Source organism: Agelaius tricolor, unplaced genomic scaffold (assembly GCF_023055355.1).
Source record: "Agelaius tricolor isolate 1412-34295 unplaced genomic scaffold, bAgeTri1.0.p SCAF_30, whole genome shotgun sequence".
Lineage (NCBI taxonomy): Eukaryota > Metazoa > Chordata > Aves > Passeriformes > Icteridae > Agelaius > Agelaius tricolor.
The window spans coordinates 5,694,444-5,718,395 of NW_027269290.1; the positions used below are offsets into that span (position 1 = coordinate 5,694,444).

General features: G+C 55.2%; 1 protein-coding gene across 1 annotated transcript; it reads right to left on the reverse strand.

Annotated features, from left to right (window-relative positions):
• Nucleotides 1–2,837: 2,837 nt before the first annotated feature.
• Nucleotides 2,838–23,140, reverse strand: MDFI (MyoD family inhibitor). Its single transcript, XM_071450181.1, has 4 exons — nt 22,811–23,140; nt 8,660–8,998; nt 3,727–3,936; nt 2,838–3,094 (listed from the first exon to the last, which is right to left on the reverse strand). The coding sequence occupies exons 1-4, from the start codon at nt 22,878–22,880 to the stop codon at nt 2,838–2,840; spliced, it is 876 nt and encodes a 291-aa protein (XP_071306282.1). The 5' UTR covers nt 22,881–23,140.
• Between the last annotated feature and the right edge of the window lie 812 nt (nt 23,141–23,952).

A 23,952-nucleotide genomic window follows, 5' to 3' on the forward strand; every position in this document is an offset into this window, starting at 1 on the left:
CTGAGGGGGCGTTTGCAGAGGGCAGAGAACTGGGCAGCCCAGCGCTGGTCATTGCTCTTTTATTTGCATTTTCTCAAAGGCAGCTGTCACAGCAGCGTGGACATCACACCCATGGAGGAAAACACACCAGGATGCCATCCCTGCTCTGGATGGGGGCCTGCTCCTTTGGGAGCAGCATTCAAGGGCTGAGGAGGAGCAGGAGGGGGGCCGGGGGTGTGTGTGTGACCCCCACCCCACCCAGCCGGCCCTCAGGGCCCTCCTGCACTGGGGGAATCTGTTCCCCATTAAGCGGCTGCGGCTGGTGGGAGCAGCCCTGGCAGCTCCACGCTCCCTAATTAGCAGCAGAAACGAGGCCAGGCCGGGGAAGGCCAGAACCTCCGTGCCAAGGATGCAAAGGGTTTGGAGCAGAGCCTGTGGAGCAGCTCTGAGCGACCCTGCCAGTGCCACATGGGGCCCTGAGCCCGTTTGCGCCAGGGTGGGCAGGGATGTGCATCCCACCCCTCCCTCACTGCTTTCCCGAGGGGCCACCCCCAAACCCAGCACCCCCAGCCCTCCCTGCGGGCCGTGGGGTGGAGGAAGGCTGCCCACACCATCCTCTGTGGCTCCTCTGTGCACTTGCACCACGCTGGGCTCTTGCTCACCACTAAAAATAGGATTCCCGGCCGAGCGGCAGCGCCGGAGGGCAGCGAGCCCAGATCCCCAGGCAGCCCCTGTCACTGTGACCAACTGACCCATTTGGCCTCGCTTTTTAAGTGCTTTTCCCTCCTCGCTCAGCTTCAGCCCAGGCAGCAGCTGAGCTGGGCCAGCCGGGCCTTTCCAAGGGCAGCGGGACCCTGGAGTGGGGTCGTGGTGCCTGGCCCTGGTGCCACGGCCTGCATGGGTGGGGGTCCCAACCAGGGCAGGAGTGGCCAAAACCACCCCAATTCCAAGGGCAGCAAACCCACCAGCCCCAGCCCTTCCAGAGAATTTGCATAATTTATTTTCTCCTTTGGGTAATTCGTGCTCTGGGGCTGGTGAAGCAGCCTGGAGCAGGTGACATCCCAGGGATGGTGGGACAAGGAGCCAGGGTTTGTGCCCTTGTCACTGTGACCAACTGACCTATTTGGCCTCGCTTTTAAAATGCTTTTCCCTCCTTGCTCAGCTGCAGCCCAGGCAGAGCTGAGCTGGGCCAACCAGGCCTTTCCAAGGGCAGCGAGACCCTGGAGCGGGGTTGTGGTCCCTGGCACGGGTGGGGGTCCCAGCCAGGGCAGGAGTGGCCAAAACCACCCCAGTTCCAAGTGCAGCAAACCCACCAACCCCAGCCCTTCCACAGGAATTTGTGTAATTTATTTTTTAATTTGGGGAATTTGTGCCCTGGGGCTGGTGAAGCAGGTGACATCCCAGGGACGGTGGGACAAGGAGCCAGGGTTTGTCCCAGGGTAGCTCAGGGTTTGTCCCAGTGGACCCCAGGGTTTGTCCTGAGAGCTGGGGCACTCCAGGACCTCAACCTGTTCCCTGGAGCCTCTTGCATTTTCCTTCCCAGCACAAGGAGCAGACAGGAGCACCCTGGGGCTTTCACTGACCTGTCCCATGTCCCCAAAGCCAGCTGGGAGCAGGATGGGCTGCAGGGACTGGGGACACAGAGCCTCTGTCCCCAGGGAGTGCCCTGCAGAGCACGTGCTGGGCCAGCTGCCAGTCAGAAATGAAGAAAGACTTTTATTTACAGTAAAAAGGAACAAAAAAAAAAAATTATAAAATACCGTGACACTTCCCTTCCCGTCTGCCCAGCCCATCAGGGGGTGTCTGCCACCCTCACCCAGCCACCACCTCTGTCCCTGGGGTGGTGGCATGGGGACAGCAATGCTGGGGTCACTTGGCACCAACCCATCCACCGTGCCCCACATGCCTGGGACACACGGGGGACACAAGGGGGACACAAGGGGGACGCAGAGCTTGGTGACAGCTCAACACAGCTGCAGGAAAAGCTCCCTCCAGGAGGGGCTCAGGCTGTGGGTACTGCACTTGGCAGCCAGGCTGGGCACGAGGGCAGGGCCCTGGCAGGACGTGTCCCCCACTTTGGGACACATCAAACCTGGGCACTGGGGACACTGGCAGGACGTGTCCCCCACTTTGGGACCCCACAGTGGTCCCAGTGCCCAGGGGGCACCCAGCCTTGGTGATGTTCCTGCTCTGTGCCAACCCCTGTAACCCCCCTGGAATGCTGTCCTGGCCTGGTGGCAGCAGGATGGGCTGTCCCCAAGGCCAGGCCCCAGGGTGGCTCTACAGGACGGGTGTCCCCAGTCCAGGGGTGGCTCTATGGGATGGGCTGTCCCCAAGGCCAGGCCCTGGTATGGCTCTGAGGGACTGGATGTCCCCAAGGCCGAGCCCTGGGATGGCTGTGTGGGACAGGCTGTCCCCAATGCTGGGGTGGCTCTGCAGGACGGGCTGTCCCCAGTGCAGGGGTGGCTCTGCAGGACGGGCTGTCCCCAGGGTGGCTCTGCAGGGTGGCTGTCCCCAGTGCTGGGGTGGCTCTGCAGGGTGGCTGTCCCCAGCGCTGGGGTGGCTCTGTGTGACGGGCACTCCTGCTCTCGGCTCAGGTGGCAGGAAGCTCCCACTGTCCCCCAGTGCTGGCAGAGGTAGAGCAGGCCAGGACACCACCAGAGCCCCCGTGGCCCCGTGTCACCCTTCCCCGGGCAGGACAGGCTCCAAGGACGAGGATTCCAGCAGGGGATTCACTTTTGTCCTCCTCCTCCTCCTCCTCTTCCTCCTCCGCGAGGTCTCCCAGGGGACCAGCCAGAGCCTCCCCGCTGTGGGAGAGCTGGGGGTCCTGGTGCAGCTCCCCCTGGCCAGAGGGGCCCTCAGGAGGAGAAACAGAGCCCGCAGCACTCCATGCAGATCTCCAGGCAGTCGGCAGACTCGCAGCAGGCGTCGATGATGCCGCAGTCCATGTCGCAGGGCAGGTCGCAGTCCGCGCACTCGCCCGAGTTGCAGCAGCAGCAGCAGATGCAGGAATCCTCCGAGGTGCAGGAGCCGCAGGTGGCACAGTCCAGCACGATGTTGCACAGGGTCAGGAACTCGCAGAAGAGGCAGGAGAGGATGCAGTGGACGCAGCAATCTGGGGAGGGACACGGGGTGAGGCGAGGTCAGGCTAGGGGAGCATCTGAGGGTGGAAATGCTCCCTCGGGAATTCATGGAAGGGAGGGGAAAAGGGGTCAGGAGAGGGTCCCCATCAACACCCAGCCCTCGAGAGAAACCGAAATTGGAGGACAGGAGATGGCCCCACTCAGCATTCACCCTGCAGAGGCTGCCAGGAGCGTCCAGGGGTCCCACTGGGCCTGGAGGGTGTCACCAAGAGATCCCAAGGGATGAGGGGCTTGGAGGGCTCAGAGGATGCCACCAAGAGATCCCAAGGGATGATGAGCCCAGGGCTTGGAGGGTGACACCCAAGAGATCCATAGGGATGAGGGGCCCAGGGTTTGGAGGGTTACACCCAAGAGATCCCAAGGGATGAGGGGTCCAGGGCTCAGAGGATGCCACCCAAGAGATCCCAAGGGATGAGGGGTCCAGGGTTTGGAGGATGTCACCCAAGAGATCCCAAGGGATGAGGGGCCCAGGGTTTGGAGGGTGTCACCCAGATATCCCAAGGGATGACGAGCCCAGGGTTTGGAGAATGCCACCCAAGAGATCCCAAGGGATGAAGGGCCCAAGGAGAACAGCTGGAAAGAGACCCCCAGGGTTCAGCAGTACCTTCCTGCGCCTCAATGGGGATGTGGGAAGAGGGTGACTTGGAGCTGCCCTTGCTCTTCTTGCTGCCCTGGCTGTTGATGGAGTGGTGTGGCTGCAGCTTGCGGGGTGGTTTTGGCACAGCCCGGCAGATCCCATTCCCCGCGTCCCCGTTGGGCAGCAGCTGCGTGCAGGGACCTGGGGACTGCAGGGGTGACCCCACCTGGGGCTGGCCTGGAAGGGAAAAGCAGAGTGTTACCACCCCTGTCCTCTCCAGAGGGAGAAATGTGTGCCCAGATCCCAGGGGAAAACGGGAATCCAGTCCCCAGCTGGACACAGGGTGAGCTGGAGGATGGATGCTCCAAGGGGATGGTTGGCACAGATGTATTTTATGAGAAATCCTTCCACTTGGATTTTTTCTCCTGAGAAGCTGAGAGGCCTCAGAAACGAGATGTAAACAATGATTATCTGCTGCTGTGGAATGCAACAGGTGGATCTTTGATTAATCTCATGTGGTTGTTTTTAATTAATGGCCAATCACAATCCGGCTGTCTTGGACTCTGGTCAGTCACAAGATTTTATTATCATTCCATTCCTTTCTATTCCTTGCTAGCCTTCTGATGAGATCCTCTCTTCTATTCTTTTAGTATAGTTTTAGTATATAATTTTCTTTTGATAGAATATATATCATAAGATCATAAAATAACAAATCAGCCTTCTGAAACATGGAGTCAAGATTCTCATCTCTTCCCTCGTCCTGGGACCCCTGTGAGCACCACCACAGATGGTCTCAAGCTACGTCAGGGAAGGTACAGGTTGGATATTAGGAAGAAATTTTTCACCAAAAGAATAATAAAGCACTGGAATGCCCTTCCCAGGGAGGTGGTAGAATCACCACCTCTGGAGGTGTTTAAATAAAGACTGGACATGGCAATTGCTGGAGTCTGGTTGAGGCGTGAGGGCACAGGTTGGACTCCATGATCTGAGAGGTCTCTTCCAACCTCTCCTTCTGGGATTCTGTGATTCTGTGAGGGAGATGGAACAGGAGATGTGGAAAAGGCGGCTGGAGGGAAGGAGGCAAAGGCTGCAGAGAGAGAAAGGGATGGAAAACCACCAACAAATGAAGATTTGCCAGGAAGGATGGGCTGAAAGTCATCGGAAGACCTGAAGGAGGAGATGTTCCTGCAGGGCCAGGAGGGATGAAGCCACCAAGGCTGCTGGACAGGGCTGGACAGGGCTCCTGAGTGTCCCCACTGCCCTCTGCAGAGCCACAGGAGATGAGGCACCGCTGCAGAGCAGCCGCTCCTCTCCCCAGCCTGCAGGAACCGGCCACTTCCTTGAGGTCTCTGCAACCTCTGGCTGAACTTCTCTGCAGGAGGAGGAAAATAACTCAGTTCTGTGGCTGTGCCTCCCTCCAGCCTCTCCTGCTGCAGCCCCGTGTCCTGCCAGAGCCCTCGCTCCTGCCTGCTGCCCCCACGCTGCCTCCTCATCCTCACCTGGGAGAGCACTGGGCACCAGCACAAGGTTCCAGCAGCCATCATCCTCCTCAGTAAGGCCACAAATAAAATAAAATAAAATAAAATAAAATAAAAATAAAATAAAAATTAAAAAATAAAATAATGAAAATGAAAGAAAAAAATAATAAAATAAAATAATAAAATAAAGTAAAAATAAAAATAAAATAAAAATAAAATAATAAAATAAAATAAAATAAAATAAATAAAATAAAATAAAATAAATAAAACAAAACAAAATAAAATAAAATAAAAAATAAATTAAAAAATAAATAAATTAAAATAAAATAAAATAAAATAAAATAAAATAAAATAAAATAAAACCCTGTCTGGTGGTGCTTCAGCCAAACTTTGCTTTTCCTCTCCCATGGCAGTAAACAAGGGATGATTCAGGGCAGAGGCTCGAGGGCAAAGGCACCTCTTGGCACCAGGGAACAGGAGCTGCTTTCTGTGCAGGGCACAGGCGGCCCCTGTCCTGCATCCACCAAAATAAAACAGATGGAAGGTGAAAATAAAGTGGGTGGAAGGTGAAAATAAAGCAGATGGAAGGTGAAAGACACAAGTGGATGGTGCCAGTGGTTGGTTTGACCAGGCTGAGCTGGGCTTGGGCTGCAGAGCGAGGTTAAAGTGGGAGCTTGGTCTTTGACACCCGCTGGGAACTTAAAATAACCAGAGCTGAGAGGGAAGAGTGGGCTGAGAGCAGGAGAGTGGGGGACTGGGGAGACACAAAACAGGTCTTGGAGAAAACTGGGATTGTCTCCCCTTCCTAAAAATCTCATGTGTGACCGTGTTCACAGGGGTCTTATGTTGAGGGAAGAGATGAGGATCTGACTCCATGTTTCAGAAGGTTTGATTTATTATTTTATGATATATATTATATTAAAACTACACTAAAAGAATAGAAGAAAGGATTTCATCACAAGGCTGGTTAAGAATAGAAAAGAATGATCACAAAGGCTTGTGGCTCGGGCTCTGTGTCCAAGCCAGCTGGGCTGTGATTGACCATTAATTAGAAACAACCACATGGGCCAATCCCAGATGCACCTGTTGCAGCAGATAATCATTGGTTACATTTTGTTCTTGAAGCCTCTCAGCTTCTCAGGAGGAAAAATCCTAAGGAAAGGATTTTTCATGAAAAGATGCCTGTGACACTCACGGCGTGTTCGTTCATTATGTGCCCTCATGCAGTGCCCTCTCCTGCCTTGTGTGCGCCCTGAGGTGCCCAGAGCTGTGCCAGGAAGGGGCTGAGCCTGCAGGGAGCTGGGCAGGGGCTGAGCCAAGAGCAGCAGCAGCAGCAGCCTGGGGCAGCAGCTGGATTGTCTGGGACTGCAGCAGGATGCACTTGGCGCTCCCCACTTCGCTGCATTCCGCAGATTAAACTGTTTGTAAATCAAAATCACGCTCTGGCTCTGGCCAGGGGCAGCCAAAGGCAGCCAGGAATGCCCCCCTCAAAGTTAGGGAAAATAGCTTCCAATTTTTTTAGGACACGAGGACAAAGCTTTGCTAAAAGAGGCACCTTCAGCTCCCCAGTAATGCAGGAGTGGGGGGACTGCGCCTGGAAAGGACGATTTTGGGGAAAACTGCCTGTCTACAGCTCTTTAATAACCAAAAACCTCCTGGATGTCTGTAACCTGTAACCTGAAACCCAAAACTGTGGGTTTCCCATGGAGGTGATGCTCCTGGATCCCCTCAGGCTGTCCCAGGGCAGCATCACCGGGGTCCCCCTGCTCGAGCCACTGCCAGGGCTTGGAATGTTGTGGCCACCTGGGTCTGCTGCTCCTGCCTGAAGCTCAACACACAGAATGCCAAACCTGCCACCCCAGCGCTCCAAAATGCTGCAAAACTGGATCTGAGCACAGAGCTGAGCTCAGAGGGGCCAATCCTGGCATTGGTGGGCACAGACCTCACCCTGCACCCTCCAGCCTTTTCTGCCCGGTTCCTCCAGAGCCTGCACGAGCCAGGCTGGCACAGCAATGCCCCCATCCCATGGGAGAGCCTAAATGTGTTCCCCAGGGCTTGCCAAAATGGGAATAACCCCCAAAAACCAATGGTGACCCCCCCCAAGAGCAGCGCAGTGAGGAGCGGGCACAGCAGAGGCGACGCTGCTCACCAGGAGGAGGGTGCCCCAATCCCTGCCAGCCCCGGGGCCCGTGAGGGGCTGGGCTGGGCTGGGGAGGGGGCCGTGCAGGGCTGTGCTGTGACTCAGGCGTGCAGAATGTCTGTGGGCAGCCGGCCCAGCTCGCAGATGCTGCTCGAGGGCTCAGCCGCGGGAATCGAGAGCTCTGCTCTCCCTGTGAGCTCTGCTCTGCTCACTGAGCTCTGCTCTCCCTGTGAGCTCTGCTCTGCTCTCCTCACTGAGCTCTGCTCTGCTCCCCTCACTGAGCTCTGCTCTCCTCACTGACTCTGCTCTCCCCTCTGAGCTCTGCTCTCCTCACTGAGCCCTGCTCTCCTCACTGAGCCCTGCTCTCCCTGTGAGCTCTGCTCTCCTCACTGAGCTCTGCTTTCCCTGTGAGCTCTGCTTTCCCTGTGAGCTCTGCTCTCCTCACTGACTCTGCTCTCCCCTCTGAGCTCTGCTCTCCCTGTGAGCTCTGCTCTCCTCACTGAGCTCTGCTCTGCTCACTGAGCTCTGCTCTCCTCTCCCTGTGAGCTCTGCTCTCCCCTCTGAGCTCTGTTCTCCTCACTGAGCTCTGCTCTGCTCACTGAGCTCTGCTTTCCCCTCTGAGCTCTGCTCTCCTCACTGAGCTCTGCTCTGCTCACTGAGCTCTGCTCTCCTCACTGAGCTCTGCTCTCCCTGTGAGCTCTGCTCTCCTCACTGAGCTCTGCTTTCCCTGTGAGCTCTGCTTTCCCTGTGAGCTCTGCTCCCCTCACTGAGCTCTGCTCTCCTCACTACAGCGCCTGCATTTCCCATCCTCTCCCCTTCCCTGCCTGCTCCCTGGAGGGGCAGCCCCGTTCCCAGCCACCCTCATCCCACTGGGGAGCCTCCATCCACTTTCCCCCCCTTGGACGGGGACTGGGGAGCTTCCATCCACCTTGCAACCCTTGGACGGAAGCTCCCCAGTCCCCTTCCATCCACTTTACACCCCTTGGAAAGGGACTGAGGAGCTTCAAGAACTTTACACCCCTTGGAAGGGGATTGGGGAGCTTCCATCCACCTAACGCCCCTTGTAAAGGGACTGGGGAGCTTCCACCCATTTGGGGTTTTGGGGGATGCTCCTTTCCCAGGCAGGCTCATCCCCCTTCCCACCACACCCCCCCAGAGAACCCCAACCCTTCCCAAGCAGCTCCAGCTGCTCCAGGAGCCACCCCGGGAGCCGCCCTTCCCTTTCACCTCTCCAGGTGACTCAGGCTCGGTTCAGGCTTTGATGTGGGGAGGAACAAAGCGAGGAGGAGCCGGGCTCCCACCTCTGCCCTGCTTTGTGATGAGTCCCGAGGGCAACACTCACATGTCACAGCTTCAGGAGCACCGCAGAGCTCGGCCCGGGGGCTTTTTGTCAGCACTGCCGGGGGTTTGCCACCTTCCAGGGCTTTCGGGGGTTTGTCACCTTCCAGGGATTTGTCACCTTCCAGGGCTTTCGGGTGTTTGTCACGTTCCAGGGGTTTCGGGGGTTTGTCACCTTCCAGGGCTTTTGGGGATTTGTCACCTTCCAGGGCTTTCGAGGGTTTGTCACCTTCCAGGGCTTTTGGGTGTTTGTCACCTTCCAGGGGTTTCTCCTTCTTTGGCACCATGGGGCGGGCGAGGGACCGGGGACCCCTCGGGGCAGGGAGGGAGGGCTCAGGCACCTCTGCAAGAGAAAAGGGGTTGGAGCTGAAAATGGGGTTAGAGCTGAGCCCTGGGTCAGCCAAGCTCCCAGCCCTGCCCCAGACACTGCCCACGGCTCGGGGCAGGAGGTTTGGGCTCCCCTGTGTCACACAGCACACAAGGATGTCACCCAAGAGATGTCACCAAGGGATGCCACCAAGGGATGAACCCAAGGATGAACCCAAGGCATCCAGCCAAGGGATAAACCTAAGGAATGAACCTGAGGGATGAACCTAAGGGATGCAGCCAAGGGATGAACCCGAGGGATGAACCTGAGGGATCAACCCAAGGGATGCCACACAAGGGATGAACCCAAGGATGAACCCAAAGGATGAACCCAAGGATGAACCCAAAGGATGAACCCAGGGATGAATCCAAGGGATGCCACCAAGGGATGAACCCAAGGATGAACCCAAGGCATCCAGCCAAGGGATAAACCTAAGGAATGAACCTGAGGGATGAACCCGAGGGATGAACCCGAGGGATGAACCCAAGGGATGAACCCAAGGGATGAACCCGAAGGATGAACCCAGGGATGAACCCAAGGGATGAACCCAAGGGGTGAACCCAAGGGATGAACCCAAGGGATGAACCCAAGGGACGAATCCAAGGGATGAACCCAAGGGATGAACCCGAGGGACGAATCCAAGGGACAAATCCAAGGGACGAATCCCAGGGGTGAACCCAAGAGATGCCACCCCAGGGAAGCACCAGGTGGGGTTTGGGCAGCCCAGGATGGGCACTGGGGCTGCACCACCCCACAGCTGCTCCCCCCGCTGCAGCACCATCCCAAACAGCCTCCCTGAGCTCTCACATTCCTTCTCCAAAAAGCCAAGGGATCTGGTTACACTCAGCGGCCAGAGCTGGATTTTTCATCCCCCTTCCATGAAAGGGCCACTGTGTGCCCTGCCAGAGCTGGCTGCCACCTCCCTCATCCTCCTGCACTCTGGGGCAGCACCAACCCCTGCAGGAGCCCCCCGTGGGGCAGGAAAATCCTGCAAGGAGCTGAGTTATCCCCCATGGGAGAACTCCTGGTGCCAAACACCCCCTTGCAGAAAGGCAGGAGGAAGCAGGACCACCTTCAGAGCTGCTGAATTCCCATGGGGAATTTGGGGTGCCAGGGGTGCCCGGGGGGGGGCTCAGGGCCGTGCCACACTGCCCCAGCCCCCCCAGCCCTCTGCCCATCCCCCAGAATAGCGAGGTCTTGCACAACAGGGGCTGGAACACGCTTTATATAAAACTAAATTATAGGCTGGGCAGAGGGAGGCAGAGCACAGAGCCATAATTGCCCTGGCTGGAACAGGAGCCCTGCAAGCAGCCAGGGAGGGCAGGGGAGGGGGGGAAAAAGGCCTGGGATGCTTCATTATCCTCCTTAAAACCAGGGTCCCACACAGCAGAGCCGAGGAGGTAAGGAGAGCAATTATGGATAATTAAATATCAGTATTATTGAAAGGAGAAAACGAGGGAAGCTGGGGGGTTCCAGCTGCACCCCAGGATCAGCAGGAGCCTGGAAATGCTGCAGCCAGCCTGGGGTGATGCTGCTCTGCTCCACAACACCCTCCAAAGTCACCCACGTGCCTCAGTTTCCCCTCTCTGCCCTCCCCAGGGTGCAGATCCAGCCTGGGGTGCTGGGGGGTGTTTTTGGGAAGGAAAACTCATCCCAGCACAGAGCCCTCCTCACACAGAGCTCTCACAGCTGAGGAGATTCTGGGGCTCAACCCAGCAGCTCCTGCTGAATTCTGCACAACAGCATTGGCTCCAAATCCCAATGGAGCCTGAGCACCAGATGGGAGAAAAGCCATTCCCATGGCTCTGGAAAGCCCAGAGCAAAATGGAGAGGTGAGGAGAGCAGGGGGTGAGTTAAACCCACAGCCTCTGGCATGGCCCAGCCCTGATCCAAAGGCAGAGGTGAGATCCTGATGGGTGAGTGTGGGAAATGGATCACGAGGGAATGGAACATGAGGGAATGGATCATGAGGGAAATGGATCAATGGATCATGAGTGTGGGAAATGGATCATGAATGTGGGAAATGGATCATGAGGGAAAATGGATCAATGGATCATGAGGAAATGGATCAATGGATCATGAGTGTAGGAAATGGATCATGAGGGAATGGATCATGAGGGAAACGGATCAATGGATCATGAGTGTGGGAAATGGATCACGAGGGAAATGCATCAATGGATCATGGGGAAATGGATCATGAGGGAAATGGATGATGAGGGAAATGGATCATGAGGAAATGGATCAATGGATCATGAGTGTGGGAAATGGATCATGAGGATGATTGCCCTGGCCATGAAGGGGCTGGGGGTGCAGGAGTTTTGGGGAAAAGCAAGAGATCTCTCACCCCAAGGATGCCAGACATGAAGAGCTCTGAGTGGAGGCAGAGGTGAACCCTGAGCTCTGGTTTCTGCTGTGAGATGTCCTGAGTGTGTCCAGGGCTTAAAACCCCTCAGAAAATCACCCCCAGATCCCCTTCCCTGTGGGAAAAAGGGCTGGAAAATCAGGTGCAGTGTCAGGACCCAGCACATCCCTCTGGCTGTCCTGAGCAGCCCAGACCCTGCCAGGGGGCTCAGAGATCCTGGCACAGAGCCCAAAATGCCCCTGTGGGTTTGATTATGATCCATGGAGCAAATCACCAACCTTAGATGAAGATCAGCAAAGCCACAACAGTTTAAGTAGAATAATAGTGAAGTTATCACGGGGTGGAAAAGTAGATTTTGGGGTTTTTGGTATGGGGGTTCAGGGGGCAAGATGGAGGGATCTGGGTGTGTCCAGCCTTTCTCCTTCTTCTTCTTGGCCTCCATCTCCTGCTGTGATGGTGGCACTTTGGGATTGGTTTAGAGTAGAAGCTCACTGTCTAACATAGGTGATAGGTATTGGAAAGTAATTGTAAATATTGTACAGGGAGTTTTTAGTATAAAGACCATATAACACCAAATAACACCACCCCGGAGGCAGGCAGAGTGCCTGGAACTGTCCTGCTGGATGGACCTCAGCAGGGCAGGAGAAAATTTTTTATAAATAAGGAACAATAAACAACCTTGAGATAGAGAACTGAAGAGCCCTGACTCCTTCCTCAAGCACCGGGCTGGGAAAAGAGACTCAGGAACTTTTCTCGGGGTCACTGTGAGCAGCGAGAGACCCCGAGATGCCCCTGCCCCTCTGTGCCCATTCCTGGGGACAGGGACAGGCTGGAGCCCTGGCTGGGTGGATCCACAGGGATATCCAGGCTGGGCTCCAACTGGGATGGAGCCCAGGCTCATCCCTGCTGTGCCCACTTCACACTTGTAATTACCCTGCACAAGGGCTCACACACAACCACAGGCAGGCAGGGAGGAAGGTGGCAATTAAATTAACTCCCCCGGGAACAAGCTGGCCAGGAGAGGGACAGAAATAGCCAGGAATGAAGTTTGGGTGAGCTGATCCTTCCCTGCCTCACACAGCCTCGCATCCCATGGGCTGAATGCGGGGATGGGGTGGGGAAGGACCCAGGGAGGGGCTGGGAGAAGCTGGGCAAGTGTGGGGTCAGCACAGACCCCACAGCTCCTTGTCCATTGGGATCCAGGGGGAAATGCAGGGGGAATGTTCAGGGAAAGGCAGAGGGAATGGGAAATGCAGGGGGAATGTTCAGGGAAATGAAGAGGGAATGGGAAATGCAGGGGGAATGTTCAGGGAAAGGCAGAGGGAATGGGAAATGCAGGGGGAATGTTCAGGGAAATGAAGAGGGAATGCTCTGGGAAATGCAGGGGGAATGTTCAGGGAAATGAAGAGGGAATGCTCTGGGAAGGGCACAGGGAATGGGAAATGCAGGGGGAATGCCCTGAGCAATGCAGAGAGAATGCCCAGGGAAAGGCAGAGGAAATGCCCAGGGAGGGCACAGGGAATGCCCAGGGAAAAGGAGGGGGAATATTCAGGAAAATGAGGAGGGAATGCTCTGGGAAGTGCACAGGGAAATGCCCTGGGAAATGCAGAGAGAATGCCCTGGGAAAGGCACAGGGAATGCCCTGGGAAAGGCACAGGGAATGCTTTGGGAAATGCACAGGGAATGCCCTGGGAAAGGCACAGGGAAATGCACAGGGAATGCCCTGGGAAAGGCACAGGGAATGCTTTTGGAAATGCACAGGGAATTCTTTGGGAAAGGCACAGGGAATGCTTTGGGAAAGGCACAGGGAATGCCCTGGGAAAGGCACAGGGAATGCTTTGGGAAATGCACAGGGAATGCTTTGGGAAAGGCACAGGGAATGCCCTGGGAAAGGCACAGGGAATGCTTTGGGAAAGGCACAGGGAATGCTTTGGGAAATGCACAGGGAATGCTTTGGGAAAGGCACAGGGAATGCCCTGGGAAATGCACAGGGAATGCTTTGGGCAATGCTGGAGCAGCAGCTCCCAAACGCCCCCAGGCAGAGGCCGCAGCTCTGCTGGCACAGGAGGAGCTGAACAGGCCCTTCCATCACCAGGCTCATCCCACAGCTCCCTCTCCTTTAAATTCCCCAATCCCTGCCAAGCTGAGCCTCCCCTGGACGCCTCCTCCCTGCTGCCCCCAGAACAGGACCAGGCTTGACCTGAATCCATCAGGTTTAAAACCAATTGTGAGCCTGGGCTGAACCCTGAGGCCAGCCAGCCCTTGGGATGGGACATCTCTCACTTTTCCCCAAAACTCCTGCACTTCAAACCCTTTCTGGCCAGGGCAAATCCTCCTCAGAGCCCGGGATGAGTCCTGGAGGAGCAAAAGGGAGATGTGGGAGAGCAGCTCAGAGCTCTGGATTTTGGGAACAGGGGTAACGAGGCATTCCAAAACCAATAACCTCAATAAATCACAGCACTGCCCCAAGGTACCAGAGATCAGCAAAGTGATAAATGTGGGGCTGCTTTCTCTGGCCAAGCCCAGGACACGCACATGGAGCCGATTTTCTGATTATTGTCCCCGATCCCAAAGTCCAAATCCATCAGTCATGGAAGTCCTGAGACACCAGGGAGCTCCAAAATCCATCAGGGGGGTGGGAGAACAGGACAGGAGAGAGGAGAGATGGAAAGAAACTGGAAGTTCATGGCTGGAACTGCAGAATTCCTGCAAATTCCAAAGTTTCAACATCCCTCTGGGGGATGCAGGAGCTTCTGTGGAAAAGATCTTTGCGCTCCCAGTGGGAATTCCTGAGCTCAGCATTCCCAAAGAGCTGCACAAACAAAAGGCAGGAGCAGCATCCTGGAGGGAGCACAAACAGGAGCCACAGCACAGCAAAATCTGGGGGTTCCCTTCTCCCTTCCTGCGCTGCCCAGAACCCCAGGGGCAAAGCTGGAGCTGTGGTTTGGGGTCCAAACTGGAATTCAATCCCGGTCTGGGCTTTTTTTCCTGTTGTTTTCCCATTGTTTTCCCCCATTCTCTGTCCCCACAGCGTGTTTGGGATGGTTTATGTTGGTTTTGGGATGGTTTATGTTGGATTTGGGATGAGGATTTGTGCTGGGAGATGAGGAAAGGAACCTGCTCCTTCCCAGCTTTGTGTCCTGGGAAGTTTTGTTGTCCCTTAAAAATTCCTCTTTCCCTTGCAGCTCCACACTGCAATGGTGCCTAAATACCTATAAAATGTAAATGTATTTACATTAAATCAGGTTTTGCTGCAAAAGGAATAATTCCTCCCAAACTGCTGCAGGGGAGATGCCCAAGATCCAGCCCAGCTTTGCTTCCCACCTGGAAAACCTTTGGCCTCACCTGGGCAAAGCTTTGGATAAACAGGAACAGCGAGGAATGCAGTCAAAAAACAAAGTGGTTTCCATGAAAAGTGACTTCCTAAATGCACAAAAAGCAAAACAAAGCACACAAAAAAAATACCCACAAAAACCCCAAACAGCTCAGCAGGCTGGGAGTTGTTGTTGTTTGTTATTTATAGAGTTTGGGTGGGAAGGGAGGGAGGGATTTTGGGGCCAGGCAGGCCAGGACCAGCCGGGTCCATCCAGTCCATCCCTGCTGGGAGTTGGACCTGGTGACAAAACCCCAGCTCCAGGTGGGTGTCCCCACAAATCCCATCCCTGCAAGGTGCTCGTGGCTCCAACCAGCTCCTGCCAAACCAAATTAATGGGAGAATTGCTCCTACAAGGGGCTTCAGGAGAGACAAAACAGGAATTCCCTGCAAGAAGCACCTCTGGCACTGCAGCAATTTGGGAGGAATTATTCCTTATGCAGCAAAAACTGATTTAATGTAAATAAATTTACATTTTATAGGTATTAAGGCGCCATTGCAGTGTGGAGCTGCAGGGGAAGGGGGAATTTTTAAGCCTGGAGTGGAAAAAAGGGACAACAAAACTTCCCAGGACACAAAGCTGGGAAGGAGCAGGTTCCTTCCCTCATCCTCAGCACCAATCCTCATCCCAAATCCAACATAAACCATCCCAAAACCATCCCAAACACAAAGGGAATGGGGAAAACAATGGGAAAGCAACAGGGAAAAGACCCAGACTGGGACTGAATTCGAGTTTGGACCCCAAACCACAGCTCCAGCTTTGCCTCTTCCCACACTGCAGCAATTTGGGAGGAATTATTCCTTATGCAGCAAAAACTGATTTAATGTAAATAAATTTACATTTTACAGGTATTAAGGCGCCATTGCAGTGTGGAGCTGCAAGGGAAGGGGGAATTTTTAAGCCTGGAGTGGAAAAAAGGAACAACAAAACTTCCCAGGACACAAACCTGGTTCCTTTCCTCATCTCCCAGCACCCATCCTCATCCCAAATCCAACATAAACCATCCCAAATCCAACATAAACCATCCCAAACACACTGTGGGGACAGAGAATGGGGGAAAACAATGGGAAAACAACAGGAAAAAGACCCAGACTGGGATTGAATTCGAGTTTGAGGAGCAGCTGGGGCAGGATAACTCCCCCAAAAAAATGGAAAATCTGGGAAATCATGGGAGGAAGGGCACAGGAGGAAATCCTAGGTGTCCTCAAGGAAAAGCAATTATCCCTGGAGCCTGGAAAGCAGCAGAGGTGAGGCCTATCAGATCCAGGGAGATTCTGGGAATTAAGGAGCAGGGAGAAATGATGGAGGGAGTAATTAAGGCCCAAGCCAGGCTGGTAATTGGGTAACCTTGGGGGTTAAACCAGCACAGGTCCTGCCAGGGGGAAAAAAATGGTGTCTTCCCCACCTAAGTCCTTAAAAATAAAAGTTAATTGAGGAGGGGATCAAGGGGAGCTGCTCAAAAATCTGCATTTTTCCAGCCCCTTTCATCCCAGCACAGATTGAAACCAGGGCCCGTCACACCCTCCCTGAGCTCCAGGGATTTTCCTTAAAAAATGCCTCAGTTAGTGGGGAAACTGAGGCAGGAAAATGGGGTTTTCCTGCCTCAATTAGTGGGGAAACTAAGGCAGGAAAATGGGATTTTCCCCTCAAAAAATATTCTGTGGAGATGGAGCCCGGAACTCTCTGTAGGCCGGGGTTTCTCCCATGCACAGACCCCAAAAATTCCCCATTTTTTGGGGCACGGGAAGGGATTTTGGGGCTCTCCTGGTGCCCATCCCACAGAGAGGGGAACTCCAGGCATGGAAAAATCTGGGACAAAATCACCAGAACTGCAGCAAATGCCCCGAGCAGGGTTTGGGTTTCTGCAGCTCCCAGGCAGGAGCTTTCCAAGGAAATTCAATCAGGATTTGGAGCAGGAGCAGGGGCAGCACAGCCCCAAGGCCCAGCTTTGTTTTGCTCAAACCCAGAAACTTTGAAAAAAGCCAGAAATCTGCTTTTATTTTTTTTTTCTTTTTTTTTTTTTTCTCCTCATGCTTCTTTTCTTTTTCTTGGTAAGTTTTGCATTGCTCAAAGAACAAACACCAGCCAAGCGTTTTCGGGAGCTGACAAGAAAAAAAAAAAACTTGGAAAGAAAAACCAGAAATGTTGCAAAAAAAGGTCTTTCTGTGGGGTAAAAAAAATACATTTTTGTTTCTTTCAGGGCTTTTTTTTCGGGAGGGGCTCTTTGCACTTTGAGGATGGCTGCGTGCGATCTGCAATCCTGCATTTAAATCAGTGCTGAGACAAGGAAAAAAACCCATTTATTTTGATTTTGGATGGGTTTTTTCTTTGTTCCTACCCCTCTCCCAGAACAGGACAGCCTCAGTAAAAGGTTCCAGAGTGAGGTGGCCTCGATTTTTGCTGAGAATTCCCTGGTTGGGGCACCCCAGGGCTACTTTTGGGGATGAATATTTGGTGTTTGGTGCTGAATATTTCGTGTTTGGGGCTGAATGTTTCATGTTTGGGGCTGAGTATTTCGTGTTTGGGGCTGAATATTTCATATTTGGGGCTGAGTATTTCGTGTTTGGGGTTGAGTATTTTGTGTTTGGGGCTGAATATTTTGTGTTTGGGGCTGAATATTTCATGTTTGGGGCTGAAGATTTTGTGTTTGGGGCTGAATGTTTGGTGTTTGGTGCTGAATATTTCATGTTTGGGGCTGAATATTTCATGTTTGGGGCTGAATATTTCATGTTTGGGGCTGAGTATTTCATGCTTGGGGCTGAGTATTTTGTGTTTGGTGCTGAATATTTCATGTTTGGGGCTGAATATTTCATGTTTGGGGCTGAATATTTCGTGTTTGGGGCTGAATATTTCATGTTTGGGGCTGAAAGTTTCGTGTTTGGGGCTGGGCACGCCTCCTCTTACACCTCAGGGCAAAATCCTTGGGAACAGACAGAAAAAATTAAGGGAATTAAAGGAAATGTGTGTGCCAAGCCCTGAGCTGGGACAGCTGGGACACAGGCAGGGACTGGGGACCTGGATGGGGACACGAGGGTGGCAAATGTCCCCTCTGGGAAGGGAAAAGGGAGGTGGGAATGAGCAGCTCTTGCTCATGTCAAACACAGGTTTTGCTTCTGGAGATGGATTTGTGTCCATCTTCACATGGAGGAGGAGGAGGAGGAGGAGGAGGAGGAGGAGGAGAAGGAGGAGAAGAGAAGAGAAAAGAGAAGAGAAGAGAAGAGAAGAGAAGAGAAGAGAAGAGAAGAGAAGAGAAGAGAAGAGAAGAGAAGAGAAGAGAAGAGAAGGAAGAGGAGGAAGAGGAGGAAGAGGAAAGAGCCTCTCCTGCTGTCCCTGCTCCCTCTCTCTGAAGGAAGAATCATCTCACCAAGCCAAAAAAAAAAATCCTGTTTTTTCCTCCTGTTTTCTGCTAATTCCTCTAAAACATAATCTCCAGGACAGACAGACAGACAGACAGACTCTCCTCTCCCAAACTACCTGTGGCTATTTCAGGCCTTGCTTTGCCATGTCCCCGTCCCTGCTGGGTGGGAGGGGCTGTGGTGGCACCCAGCCCATCTCTGGAGATGCCAGGGAATGAAATTTTGGGGGGGAAAAAAAAGCAAAAAAAAGCAAAAAAAGCAAAAAAAAAAGCAGAAAAAGCTCTGTGTCCAGCTGGGGACCTGAGCTGGGCCAACCCCCCCACCTCGTGCCTCAGTTTCCCCGTTTATTCCCCAGCCTGGGGGGATCCAAATGAGCCAGGCTGGTTTGTAAAACTTGGGAAAGGGAATGGAGAGAGAATTCCCAGGCTCCGGGCTGCGTGACAGAGCTGCTGGCTCCAGCCCAAGCCACCAGGGCTCTGCTCCTGAGTGTCACAGGGACGGACGGACAGACAGACAGACTGACAGACACCCTGTGACACACTCGTCCCCAAAACCACACGGGGAAGGGAGGAGGGAGAGCCAGGGCTTGGGATGGGGAGCACAGAGCTGCTCCTGAGGAGGAGGAGGAGGGGATGAAGGCTCTGGAGCAGGGCAAGGATGGGATGAAGGCTCTGGAGCAGGGCAGGAGGGGATGAAGGCTCTGGAGCAGGACAAGGATGGGATGAAGGCTCTGGAGGGGTGGGAGGAAGGCTCTGGAGGAGGAGCAGGGATGGGATGAAGGCTCTGGAGGAGGAGGCAGGGGGGGATGAAGGCTCTGGAGCAGGGCAGGGGGGGATGAAGGCTCTGGAGCAGGGCAGGGGGGGATGAAGGCTCTGGAGGAGGAGGCAGGGGGGGATGAAGGCTCTGGAGGAGGAGGCAGGAGGGGATGAAGGCTCTGGAGCAGGGCAGGAGGAGATGAAGGCTCTGGAGGGGGGGGATGAAGGCTCTGGAGGAGGAAGCAGGGGGGGATGAAGGCTCTGGAGCGGGGCAGGAGGGGATGAAGGCTCTGGAGGAGGAAGCAGGGGGGGATGAAGGCTCTGGAGCAGGGCAGGAGGGGATGAAGGCTCTGGAGGAGGAGCAGGGGGGGATGAAGGCTCTGGAGGAGGAGCAGGGGTGGGATGAAGGCTCTGGAGGAGGAGGCAGGGTGGGATGAAGGCTCTGGAGCGGGGCAGGAGGGGATGAAGGCTCTGGAGGAGGAGCAGGGGTGGGATGAAGGCTCTGGAGGAGGAGCAGGGGTGGGATGAAGGCTCTGGAGGAGGAGGCAGGGTGGATGAAGGCTCTGGAGCAGGGCAGGGGGAGTTGGCAGAGCCCCTCACCCTCCCCACACTGTAAAGGGGGGGGAAGCCTGGGCCAGCTCTGCTCAGCTCACACTCAGCTCTGGGGGAGGTGAGGAAGAGGAGGGGGCTTTGGGACGGTTTGGGATGGAGGTGAGGCCACTTCAGCCTGGGAAAATGAACTGACCCCTGATGGACGCTCCTCTAACATGGAAACACCAAACTGGGCACTCGGGGATGGCCCTGAAACATGGGAGAATGGAATTGGGCACTGATGGATGGCCCTGAAATTTGGGAACAACGAACTGGGCACTCACAGATACCCCTTAAATTTTGGAAGCCCAAACTGGGCATTCATGGCTGCCCCTCCAACAGGGAACAGGGACAAGAGGTCCCCAACAGGGACACATCAAATTGGGCACTCACAGATGCCCCTCCAAGATGGGAAAACCAAACTAGGCACTGATGGATGCCCCTTAAATTTGGGAACACCAAACTGGGCACTCAGGGATGCCCCTCCAAGATGGGAAAAACCAAACTGGGAACAGATGGATGCCCCTTAAACTTGGGAACAACAAATTGGGCACAGATGGACGTCCCTCCAACAGGGAACACTGACCTGAGCACTCACAGATGCCCCTTAAATTTGGGAAAACCAAACTGGGCACTCTCTGATGCCCCTTAAGCTTGGGAAGACCAAACTGGGCCCTCACAGATGTCCCCAGTCAGGTCCCAGCGCTCCTGCTCAGGCCACCAGCTCACCTGGGAGCTGAACCACGCTCTGCCCACCCACAGCTCTGCTGTGGCCACAGGAAAGGCAGAAAAGCTCCAAAATAATTTCCCCCAGAGCACTTGACCGATTTTGAAGCCACTTTTTGAAATCCCCCCCGCAGCTGCTGGTACAGGAGCTCAGCAGAGCTGGGCTGGGGACGAGCCCCTTGCAAAAATCTCTTTGCATTCCCAGCTCATCATTTCCCACCTGGAAAAGGAAGGAAATGCAGGGGAATCATCCAGGGAGTGCAGCTGCTGCAGGGGCTCTTTGGGGCTGAGTTTGGAGCAGAGCTCGTCCAGCTGCAGGAGCAGGGGGAAGAGAACAGGAGGATGAATTCTCCAGAGCCAGCAGGGGCCGGTCCAGCTGTGCCGATCCCGCTCTGCTCAGCCTGGCCCCCGAATTTTGGGGAATTCGGGGGTTTTGGGAGCTGCTCCCGGCCTGGATTCACCCCCTTTTGTGTCTGGCCTGACAGAGCACGGTGTGCTCCTGCAGCCTCCTGCTCGGGTGGGTTTTAGTCTCTCCCTGGGGTTTTTAATGCAGTTTTTAATGCAGTTTTCAATGCACGTGAAGCTTGGCAGGGCCAGAGGGGCTCTGGGGGGCTCAGCTGTGAGGATTCCCCCAAATTTCCGCCCATTTCTGATCCCTGCAACGCCCCCAGAGCAGCCCCCATGCCCGGGGGGGTTTAACTCCCACCCCCCTCCCCGGCTGCTCCCTGCGTTTGGCACCGGGACAGAAACTGCGGCAGAGTTTGGGACCGAAATCCCGGCGGGTCCCGGCAGCTGCTGAGCTCACAGACAAACACAGCACGGGAAACACGGGCAGGGGCACAAACACACACTCACATGTTCAAAAACACATACAAACACAGCCAAACACGGCCAGGGGCACAAACACACACTCACATGTTCACAATCACATACAAACACGGCCAGGGGCACAAACACACACTCACATGTTCACAATCACATACAAACACAGCCAGGGGCACAAACACACATTCACATGCTCACAATCACACACAAACACGGCCAGGGGCACAAACACACATTCACATATTCAAAAACACATACAAACACACACAAACACGGCCAGGGGCACAAACACACACTCACATGTTCACAATCACATACAGACACAGCCAGGGGCACAAACACACACTCACATGTTCACAATCACACACAAACACACCCAAACATGGCCAGGGGCACAAACACACACTCACATGTTCACAATCACACAGAGACACAGCCAGGGGCACAAACACACACTCACATGTTCACAATCACATACAAACACGGCCAGGGGCACAAACACACACTCACATGTTCACAATCACACAGAGACACAGCCAGGGGCACAAACACACACTCACATGCTCACAATCACACACAAACACATCCAAACTCAGCCAGGGGCACCAGCACAGCCTCACATGTTCACAACCCTGCAGAAACACACCCAAACTCACACCCAAACATGGCCAGGGGCACAAACACACACTCAGATGTTCAAACCCTGCACAAACACACACTCAAATGCTCACAATCACCCCCAAACACTGCCAGGGGCTCACACACACACACTCAGATGTTCAAACCCTGCACACACACACACTCAGATGTTCAAACCCTGCACACACACACTCAGATGTTCAAACCCTGCACACGCACACACTCAAGATGTTCAAACCCTGCACAAACACACACTCAGATATTGAAACCCTGCACAAACACACACTCAGATGTTCAAACCCTGCACAAACACACACTCAAATGCTCACAATCAGCCCCAAACGCTGCCAGGGGCTCACACACACACACTCAGATGTTCAAACCCTGCACACACACACTCAGATGCTCACAATCACCCCAAACGCTGCCAGGGGCTCACACACACACGCTCAGTGCTCACACCCCTCGCACAAGCGCTCTGCCATCCGTTCTCCCCCTCCCCAAAATCCTCCTGACGCCCCCCCCACGCTGCCCCCTGCCCAGCCCCAGCCCCGCACTCCCGCCCCTCCTGCCCTGCCCGTGCCCAGCGATGCATCCCCGCGGCCCCAAACTGCAGCCGGTGCCCCAAAAATGCACCCCGGGAGCCCCGCACGCACCTACCCGGGACCCCGGGATCCCAAAACCTTGCGTGCCATCCCGAAATCTTCCCTGGCATCTCAAAACCTTGCATGGGATCCCAAAACCTTCTCCGCGATCCCAAAACCTTTCCCGGGATCCCACAGCGTTCCCTGGAATCCCAAAACTTTGCGCAGGATCCCAAAACATTGCGTGCGATCCCAAAGCATTCCCTGGGATCCCAAAACCTTCCCTGGGATCCCAAAACTTTCCCTGGGATCCCAAAAGTTTGCATGGGATCTCACAGCCTTCCCTGGGATCCCACAGCCTTCCCGAGGATCCCAAAACTTCGCACAGGATCCCGGAACATTGCATGCGATCTCAAAACCTTGCATGCGAACCCAAAACCTTCCCTGGGATCTCAAAAACTTTCCTGGGATCCCAGAGCCTTTCCAGTGATCCCAAAACCTTCCCGGTGAGCGCACAGCGCTCACCCCCCTCCAGCCTCGCTCCCCCCTCCATATTCCCCCCATATCCCCCCGTACCTGGCGGCGGCCCCGGTTCGGTTCGGGGCTGCTCCGGGCGGTTCGGCCGGGGGCTGCCGGGCCGGGACATGGGTGCGGGAGGATTCCCGGGGCTCGGAGCGGGGCCCGGTCCCGTCCCGGTCCCGTCCCGCTCACCTGGGGCCCCGCGGGGCTCCGCGCCCGCCCCCGCGCCCGCCCCGCATCCCCCGGCCCCGCCGCTGGGCTGGGCTCCGCTCCGGGGCTTTGTCTGCGCCAATCCCTTCCAAAAATAAAAATAAAATTAAAAAAAAAAATAAAAGAGAGAGAGGAAAAAAAATCGAATTAAATTAAAAAAAAAAAAAAGAAAAAAAAAAAGAGGTTGGGAGCGCGAAGCCGCGGCCAAGCCGCGCTCCCGGAGCTGCTGCTGGAGGCTGGAGCGGCGCCGGGAGAGGGGAGAGGCGCGGGGCAGGCGGAGGTGGCTCCAGGGCCGGCCTCGGAGCTGGGATTGCGCGGCTGGGCCGAGCTCCCGGCGCGGGGCTGCGTCCCCATGAGGGGAAACTGCGGGAGGAGAGCGGGGCTGAGCCGGGCCCGGGGCCCCGGGTGGGGCTTGGACCCCTCGGGTGGGTGGTGGAGCCCCCCGGGTGGGTGTTTGGACCACTTGGGTGGGTGTTGGAACCCCCTGGGTGGGTGTTGGAGCCCTTGAGTGGGTGTTTGGACCCCTCAGATTGGTGTTGGAGCCCCCCGGGTGGGCATTTGAACCCCTTGGGTCGGTGTTGAAGCCCTGGGTAGGTGTTGGAGCCCCCCCAGGTGGGTGTCTGGACCCCCTGAATGGGTGTTGGAACCCCGGTTTGGACCCCTCAGATTGGTGTTGGAGCCCTGGGTGGGTGTTGGAGCCCCCCAGGTGGGTGTCGGAGCCCCAGATGAGCGTTAGAGCCCCCCAGGTGTGTGCTCCAGCCTCCCCACTCTCCCCCAGGCACGGAACCCAAGCGGGACCTTTATTCCCTCACTCCTTGCCGTGTCCAGTGAACTCCTCTACCTCCCCCACCCCTCCGTGCCTCAGTTTCCCCAGCTGGAAAAATGAGGTTCGGCTCCCTGGGGCGATGCTGGGATCAGCGGTGACAGTGTCACAGAGTCACAGAGTCACAGAGTCACTGGGAGCACCGAGGAGCCCGGGCTGGGGCAGC

Coding starts and splice junctions, on each gene's coding strand:
- MDFI (XM_071450181.1), bottom strand. CDS start 22,880: ATGTCCCGGCCCGGCAGCCCCCGGCCGAACCGCCCGGAGCAGCCCCGA. Junction 8,999..22,810: donor CGAACCGGGGCCGCCGCCAG/GTACGGGGGGAT, acceptor TTTCTCTTGCAG/AGGTGCCTGAGCCCTCCCTC. Junction 3,937..8,659: donor TGCTCCTGAAGCTGTGACAT/GTGAGTGTTGCC, acceptor TTTCCCTTCCAG/GCCAGCCCCAGGTGGGGTCA.